The sequence below is a fragment of the Carex rostrata genome, chromosome 10 (assembly GCF_964058835.1).
Source record: "Carex rostrata chromosome 10, lpCarRost1.2, whole genome shotgun sequence".
NCBI lineage: Eukaryota > Viridiplantae > Streptophyta > Magnoliopsida > Poales > Cyperaceae > Carex > Carex rostrata.
Genome location: NC_135927.1, coordinates 6,096,100 through 6,105,287, shown reverse-complemented (window position 1 = coordinate 6,105,287; position 9,188 = coordinate 6,096,100). Strand labels below are relative to the sequence as shown.

At 33.3% G+C, this 9,188-nt stretch overlaps 2 protein-coding genes across 3 annotated transcripts in view; both read left to right on the top strand.

The window, feature by feature from the left end:
• Positions 1-8,326, top strand: part of LOC144560467 (uncharacterized) — a 31,948-nt gene extending 23,622 nt beyond the window's left edge. Inside the window, exon 3 of one of the 2 annotated variants that reach the window (XM_078309672.1) lies at positions 7,197-8,326. In XM_078309672.1, coding sequence (XP_078165798.1) covers positions 7,197-8,254 — 1,058 coding nt within the window. In that variant the 3' untranslated portion in view covers positions 8,255-8,326. The remainder of the gene's footprint in view (positions 1-7,196) is intronic. The other variant, XM_078309671.1, reaches the window with a different exon arrangement.
• LOC144560468 (monoterpene synthase 7, chloroplastic-like) lies at positions 1,584-4,668 on the top strand. The gene is made up of 7 exons (XM_078309674.1): positions 1,584-1,649; positions 2,051-2,321; positions 2,805-3,186; positions 3,352-3,570; positions 3,654-3,792; positions 3,994-4,242; positions 4,323-4,668. The coding sequence occupies exons 2-7, from the start codon at positions 2,063-2,065 to the stop codon at positions 4,611-4,613; spliced, it is 1,539 nt and encodes a 512-aa protein (XP_078165800.1). The 5' UTR covers positions 1,584-1,649; positions 2,051-2,062; the 3' UTR covers positions 4,614-4,668.
• Positions 8,327-9,188: the final 862 nt, after the last annotated feature.

Sequence of the window (9,188 nt, the reverse complement as noted above, 5' to 3'; positions counted from 1 at the left end):
ATTGTATGTAAAACTTTTATAAAGTTAGATCTACAAAATAAATATTAATTTTTTTTTTGCTTATTAGAGATTGAACTCTTTGATATAAAAAGGCTCCGATTGATCACCATGGTTCAAATGGTTATTAAATCCTGGACATGATCGATTTATTTTTTTACATGAATAAAATCTAAACTTATAAAAAGATTTGTTATAAATACTTCCTAAATAATATGCCATGAATTACTTTAAAATAAAATTCATTTACGTTTCACATAGATAAACGGAGATTATATGGCCATGCCTTTGTATATGAAAAATATTAAAACTCTTATCTTCATTGATTGATATGAGAAATGAGAAATGAGATTAGTAAAAAGATTGTATAATTTTAAATTTTGACTTCTCATATTCTAATTTATGGCTATGCCTTTGTATATGTGCGGTTTATGGAGTGAGACAAAAGAGCTACTTTCATATATATGTTAAATGTTTAAAGATTTTTTTATTCAAATAAATAATTTGATATGTTATATTTTATTTATTATTGTTAATTTAATTCTTTTGTTATTATGGTCTCATACATATTAAGTCATTTTCTTTATAGTTGATCTAATATTTGTGCACTCGAAATTTAACAAATAATCTTTATTAAAAGCTGATATATAAAATATTGATATATTAAAAGTTAACAAATAATCTTTATTAAAAGTTGATATAATCTTCATTTCTCATTTCTAGATGAAAATATTAAGCTATCTAAAAAAAATATTACTGTAGCTGACCACCCCACCCTTGAGCGGTTTGTAAAAAAAAGAAGAAGAAGAAGTTGACCACTCCAACGCGGGGCGGTTTGGTAGAAAAAGCTGACCGCCTCATGTTTGGGCGGTCAGGGCATTTTTTAAAAAAAAAATCACAGGACATATTTGATATTTTCTTTACTTAATTATTAATAAAAAATCGGAATTTTTTCATGTTGCATTGGAATTACATGATGGTCGTTTTTAATTTTTATAAAGATAAAATAGGAATTATAAATTTAGAAGTGTTATAGAATTAGAATAAATAATAAAGTTGATGAATTCAATAAATGTTTGAATGTATATATGTATGTATGTATGTATATATGTAGATATGTATATGTATATGTATATGTATATATGTGTATATGGGACTTGGCTACGGTGCTATGGGTAGCTAAGAGGTCTCCCGTGCTACGGCTCAATATTCGACTTTTCAAAATTCTAACGGTCGATCCGAACCGTTCATCTTGTTCTCCATATTAATATGTGCTTGGAGGTCAAATTTTACATTTTTTTGGAAATTTTTTACTATTTTTTTAGATTTATTGAAAATCGCTGTTTTTCAGACAAATCTGCACCATAAAAAACAGCGACAGAGCCCCATTCGTGGCTTTCTCTTCTAACGCGACAGAGCCCCATTCGTGGCTTCCTCTTCTAACCCACCCCAAGCAAGACTTCCTATATCTATAAATAGAAGAGGATTCTAACAATCTAAAATCATTATATACACAGCCACAAGTACCTCCAAAAATTTAATCACAACACCTTTCATAAATGGCTTCAGAATTTGAGAGACGGTCGGGACACTATAAACCTACCATATGGCATGATGACTTCGTACAGTCACTAAGTAGTGGAGACGAAAATGTAAGCAGAGAAACATATTATTTAGTAAGAGACCGTTCATGCATGATGTTAGTTGTAGAGCATTAGCTTGTTGTGCTCTCTAATGAGAGAAAAAAAAACTCATAAACACCTTCTGTTTCTCTATTATTATTATTTTTTTATTTTTTATTTTTTTGAATCTCTTCTTTGCGCTTCATAAAGTTAGTTGTAGAGCAGTAAACATGATTCATATGATTGTTATTTAAATGATTTTTTGAAACACAAAACCAAATGCAACACGGCGGCACGCACCAATTGTTTTTACAGATTTCATCTCCATATGATACATAGAGATGTCATTACCTATTTGTCTAAAGAAATAATCCTTACTAGCTAGATAAATGACTCGCATATTCTTCTTGTTTTGGTTTCTGTACATGAAGGAGGGTAAAAATATGGAAAGAGTATGCAAGCTCAAGAAAGAGGTGAGTCAAATGATATACAAGGAAGAGTTGCTCATGGATAAGTTAGAGCTTGTTGATACCTTGCAACAACTCGGAGTGGCATATCATTTCAAGGACGAGATAAACTCCGTGCTTACTAACATCCATGAATCAATGGATCAAAATTCTTTATCCACAATGTTTGATGACCTTTATAAAGTATCCCTGCTTTTCAGACTGCTGAGGATGCATGGATTTAGTGTAACGGAAGGTACGTACTTTTGATTTCAGTTTATATCATTGTTAATGTTAGAGTTTCAAAAAAAAAAAAATTACAACCCAAAAGAAAAAAAAGAAAAAAACAATAAAAATTGTGGCGTTAGGGAAGGAGATGTTAAGATTATTATATTGTAACAACAATAAGTGTGGTTCATGATAAAATATTTTTTCATTATCACATGTATAACATTTTTACTTTGGAGATGGAAATTTGTATTTATAAAGGTGATCAGTTTACATAATTTTAGTATATTTATAATTTCTTTTAATAGGAGTCAAGTCTCTCAACTTTAATATCCATGATAAAATCACGGCTGGATTTTCAATTTAGTATCCCTAGCTCGCATATAATTAAATTATTGTCTTAATCACTAGACCAAATGATTATTCTCATCGTTTTTTTAAACCTGATAATTAATTTAATTTGAAAAAAATATTCCTAATGTGACAAGTATATATACAAAAACTTGAGCAGATATATTCAGAATTTACATCGACCACGAAGGAAACTGCAGAGAAAAGCTATATTCAGACATTAAAGGGATATTAAGTCTGTACCAAGCTTCTTTTCTCGCAAAAGAAGGAGAAAAGATGTTGGAGATAGCAAGGCATTTCACAACCAAACACCTAACAATTTTTTTGGAGAGCTCCAAATATGATAATTCAAGGCTAAAAGAACATGTGGCCTATGCACTGGAGATCCCTCTGAATTGGAGGATCGAAAGACTGCACTCTCGATGGTTTATCGAGCAATACAAGATAGATGAACAAATCAGACCTGCACTGTTGGAACTGGCTGTTTTGGATTTCAATTTAATTCAAAACTTGTACAAGAAAGAACTAAAGCAGGTGTCAAGGTACGTAATAAGTATCAATTATAATATATACATGAATTAAATCAGAAAGGAAAAAAACATCTCGATAATTAAAATGAATCACTTTTCTGTTTTACGGCTCTTCAAGAAAAAAAGCTTTCTGCATATGTACCTTCTAAATTTTATTTTCATTTATCTTTCATCCAGATGGTGGACTGATTTAGGGCTTTACGAAAAACTACCATTTGTTCGAGATAGGCTTGTTGAGAACTACGTCGGGAGTGTATTCATCGCTTTTGAACCAGAGCATTCAAGATTTAGAAAAGCAATGAGCCAGTCAAACTGCCTGATTACAACCCTTGATGATGTGTATGATGTATATGGGTCATTGGATGAACTTGAGGTCTTTACTGACGCCATCCAACAGTAAGTGCTTTATGGGTGCAACCTGTATTTAATACATGTATTGGCTATTTCACTTCTTAATTAATTGCCATTTTCCTTTGAAGATGGGATGTCACTGCCACAGGGGGGCTTCCTGAGAACTTTCAGATGTGCATTTTAGCTCTCTTTAATACTGTTGAAGATCATGGCAATGAAGTCTTGAAAGAAAAAGGGCTTTATGTTATTCCGTATCTTAGGCGAGCGGTAATTAGTTAATCCATATCACATTTTCTTTCATTGTGCATAATTTATTAACCATTATATCATTGAAAAATTATTTGAAAATGGAAAATAATGCTGATTAGACACACTCAAATTAATAAAGGATTCAGTGGTAATTAAAAGTTTAAAAATCTTTTGATTCTTTTTTTATTGTACATTTATTTGTTTAAAACAATTTGGCAGTGGAAAGATCTATGCAAAGCATTCCTAGTGGAAGCAAGGTGGTATCACAATGGATATGCACCAACATTGGAGGAATACCTTCAGAACGCTCACGTCTCCATTGCTGGCATCGTGTCTCTTTCCAATGCCTACTGCATAAACGATTATGTTACTGCTAAAGATCTAGAGCAGTTCTCATATGGTTATCCTAACATTGTTCGATATTCATCCATGAACTTTCGGCTTTATAATGACTTGGCAACTTCCAGTGTAAGTGCACATCCATTCAATGTAATACACATTACATTTCAAACAATTTCGTTGATTACACATCACAATTCTAATTTTAGGAAGAGATAAAGCGGGGGGATATCGACAAATCCATTCAATGTACTATGCATGACAAAAGTGTCACAGAATCTGTTGCTCGCCAAGAAATAAAGGAACTGATTTTGAAAAACTGGACATTGCTCAATGGCGAACTTGTCAACAACTATGCCCTTGAAAGGTACTTCAAAAATGTTGCTCTCAATATCCCACGCATGGCACAACGTGTTTATCAACATGGAGATGGATATGGCATGCCCGACAGCGATACCAAGAATCTAGTAACCTCAATATTGCTCCAACCAATTAATTAAAAGGACGTTTATTTCTTTTCTTTTCTTTTTCTTGTTTGTTTTTTTTTTTTTTTTTTTTTCTTTCTCCTTAATTTCTCTCATTCATGTGATTTCCTTCTACTTGTACTCCCATGTGTGGCTTGTACTTCCGTGTTGGCATATTTTAGGCTTTTGTAAAAAAAATGTTGGCCTATATCAAGGCCTATATATATGTTGTTTTGTGTTATATTTTGTGTTCTTAGTGAAAAAAAGAAAGAGAACGGAAAAAATCGTTGATCCAACGGTGGCTTCTGATTTTACTGTTTTGTTAAGCCACCGTTGGATCAACGATTTTCAAAATGGCTTAATAAATAGTAAAAAAATTCAGAAAAATGTAAAATTTGGTCTCCAAGCACATTTTAATATAAAAATAAACTTGAACTGTTCGGATCGACGTTTTGAACTATAAAAATTGAAAAACGAATTGGTAGCACTAAAGCTCAGGAACTACCTCCAAAATTTATCGAATCGGCTTCAAACGATAAATCCAAACCGTTCAAACCAATCTCCTTAACAAAAGCTTCATTTCCATATAACATTTTCTTTTTTATTTATTTACTATCAAGTCAAGCCGTCAAAATATGAAAGATTTGGTGCTTATTTTAATGCACTATATCCTTCATTTTTTAACCACTTGAATTGATAGTAAATAAATTCGAAAATTATTATTTTTTTATATGGAAATGAAGCTCTCATTAAGGAAATTGGTTTGAACGGTTTCGATTTGTTGTTTGAAGCCGATTTGATAGATTTTGGAGACCGGAAGCATATTGTTGATATACTAGAGGAAGTGTGTTAGTCGTATTATATATATGAGTTCGGCTAATGTCATAACGTTATAATTTCAGCCTAAGTTATAACGAGTCAGTTTTTGAGATTTCAAAGTCCGAATAACTGATCCGAACCGTTCATTTTGTTCTCCATATTATATGTGCTTGGAGACCAAATTTTACATTTTTTTTAGAATTTTTTTACTATTTATTAAGCTACTTTGAAAATCGCTGATCCAACGGTAATAGTAAAACCAAAAGGCACCGTTGGATTAGCAATTTTCAAAGTGGCATAATAAATAGTAAAAAATCTCAAAAAATATAAAATTTGGTCTCCAAGCACATATTAATATGGAGAACAAGATGAACGGTTCGGATCGGTTATTCGGACTTTGAAATCTCAAAAACTGACTCGTTATAAATTAGGTTGAAATTATAACGTTAGGACATTAGCCGGACTCTATATATATATATATATAGAGAGAGAGAGAGAGAGAGAGAGAGTGTGGCTAAATTGCTGTCGGCAGTATTTCAGCCAAGTGCCGCCGGGATATATTTTATTATGTGATGTTCAAACAACAAATTCAACCGTTAGATGTTCAATCTATATTAAAATCTACTTGGAGACCAAATTTTACATTTTTTTTTAATTTTTTTACTACTTATGAAGCTGGTTTGAAAACCGCTGTTTTTAATACTGCATAAATTTACTGAAAACAGTGGTTTTCAAACCAGCTTAGATCAACGAGTATTATCGCTTGGATCAACGATTTAAACAATATGTTCGAGTAGCAACACAATGTGCAATTTGATTTATTGTTAATTTCAACTTAATATTAACTAAATATCTGAAATCTGAATATCAATCTAACTCTAACAACTAATTATGATACATAATGGCAGCCATTCTTTCTAAATCTCAATTAGGCGCGAAGAAAATTAACACATGAAATGAAATGGAATACTTTAACCAAATTAATCCATCTAAACCGATCCGATCAGGTTGAAATATGTTGGACTTCGCTTCTTCCTTTCTAGCGACAATCTCTTCTCGAACTTCTTCGCAAGACTGAACTCTAAAGTACTAAACCATCACATTTAACTTGGTTTTATTTTTCTATGGCCAACGCAGCCAAACCTTTCGCTCCTCACCTCGAGAGATTAGTACAACAGAAAATTCAATCTGGAGAGAGCCTTCAGCTGCCCGAGGCTGTGTCTCTCTTCCATCGCCTCCTCTCCTCACAAAATCACTCGCCATCCATTGTTACCATCAACAAACTTCTTCTCTCAATTTCTAAAACTAAACACTCGAGCCGCTACTCAACCATACTCAACCTCTTTAATCGCTTGAAGCGTACCAGAGATAGAGGCGTCAATCCCACCATACATACCTTTGGCCTCGTCATAGATTGCTGTCGTCGCATGGGTCGAGCAGATCTTGCATTCTGTGTGCTTGGTCAGTCCTTGAGAGAAGGATGTGGTGTTAATACAATCATGTTCGGCTCCCTAATTAAGGTACTCTGTGGATTGAAACAGATTGGGCTTGCAGATAAGGTGTTTGCTAAAATGCCTCTCATGGGTTGCACTCCTGATTTGATCATTTACAGCACGCTTATTGAAGGGCTTTGCAGCATTGGTGAAACCAGACTTGGGCTTGACTTGTGTCGTAAGATGGCAAGTGAAGAAGATGATTGCAAACCTGATGTTATTACTTATAACAGTATAATTCATGGCTTTTGTAAAGAGGGTGAGATTGCCATGGCAGTAGAGATCTTTAAAGAGATGGCTGCTCAAGAAGTGTGGCCCAACGTGATCACTTGTAACATTCTCATTGATGGCCTGTGCAAAAATGGAGATGTTATCACAGCACAGAAGGTGTTTGATGAAATGCCTGCTTGTAAACTTGTTCCTGATTTACATACCTACAGCAGTCTTATTCATGGTCTCTGCAGCCAGGGTGACACAAATAGTGGTTTGAGGATGCTTGATGACATGGCTGCTAAAGGTGTTGTTCCAGATGTGATCACTTACAACATTCTCATTCATAGTCTGTGTAGCCAGGGTAACACTCATAGTGCTCTCAGAATGTTTGATGAAATGGTTGCGAAAGAAGTTGCTCCCGATGTGTATACCTACAATGGTCTCATTCTTGGATTTTGTGAGCTTGGTGATATCAGCAAGGCTTTTGAAATATATGACAAATTAGTTGGCTGTGGACTTCAACCAAATGTCTTCATATATAATACCTTAATAGATAGTTGTTGCAAAAAAGGAGCCTTCTCACGTGCTTCAATGCTTCTTAAGGAGATGAGGGAGAGAGGGGTGATGCCGAATGTTTCCACATACAATTGTATTATCCACGGACTTTCTGCTGTTGGTGAGTGGAACCGTGCCATTGGGGTATTCTACGATATGGTAAATCATGGCATTTCACCTGATGTTGTGACTTTCAATGCATTAATAGATTCCCTGTGCAAGCAACGACTAACCATTGAAGCAGAGAAGCTGGTCGATTTTATGGTGAAAAGAGAGGTGCAACCTGATGTAATCACTTACAATGCACTGATGCAAGGTTATGTGCTAGAAGGCCGCATCGATGAAGCAGCAGATTTACTAGAAAGAATAGCTTTGAAAGGCCTTGTGCCAAACATACACAGTTATAGTATCATTATAAATGGCTACTGTAAAAATGGCAAAATCAGTGAGGCTCTCTACTTGGCAGAGAAGATGATGAAACAAGGCCTTAAGCCTGATGACATCATCTTTCGCATACTTTTAAAAGCATCAAGTAATTGCGAGAATCCGGATGAAGTAAAGAAGATTATCTATGAGATGAGAGATGGAAAAATATAGCCGAAGAAAAGCAATAGTTGTTAATAGTTTTAATACTAGTTTTTCAACTTAATTTCTTGTTGTTCGTCTTATAATTAAAATTCACATATGCTGAAATTTTTTTATCTGAATTAAGAAAATGTCTCCATTTCTTATTATGTTTGGTAATTGAAATTGCTAATATGAATCACTACTTATATATTCATGGTGTATGATACAAGGAAATTGACCTAAAATATAGTTGTACCTGACCTTCTATCCAATATATATATCCTGGTCTGGAGCTATTCCAATATTACAAAGGTCAGTCTAAAGGTCTCTTTACCAAGATTATCAAGGGATTGAACGTTGAAATCAAATTGGCACTCTTGAGTCTTGACCTTGTTTTGTTAATAACGAATTCAAGGGCATTGAAGAATTTTTACATGACCGATCGAGAAATACAAAAGGGGAAGAAATCCGTCCCTTTCCAAGATAGATAAAAACTAAATAAATAAAACCATGAACAAACACACTGTAAATGTATTTTAATAGAGTTCTTTTTATGCTTAACATTTGAGATAAAAAGAATTAGCAAAATAATTATCTTCATTCAATTTTCAATCTATTGGTTGATTAGATTTAAAATGTTACATATGATTTAGCAATGGTGTTGAATAGTTTTGCATAGTTCAAGATGAGTGCAAAAGTACTATATATAATTTAAGAGTGATATAGACTAAATTCTCAATTTTATAAATTATTTCAATAAATTGAATATGAATTTTAGCTGTAGCAATTTATCAAAAGCTCCATATAGGCTTTAGAGACAAATAATTTTTTTTGTTATTTTTTCATGATCAGTGTAAATGTAAATGGAGATCGAACCGTTGCGTTGATTAAAGGCCCATTTTATTTCCTTTTCCTAGGCATCAGACTTTATTTATTGCATTTTGGAATGCAACGGTGTTATTTT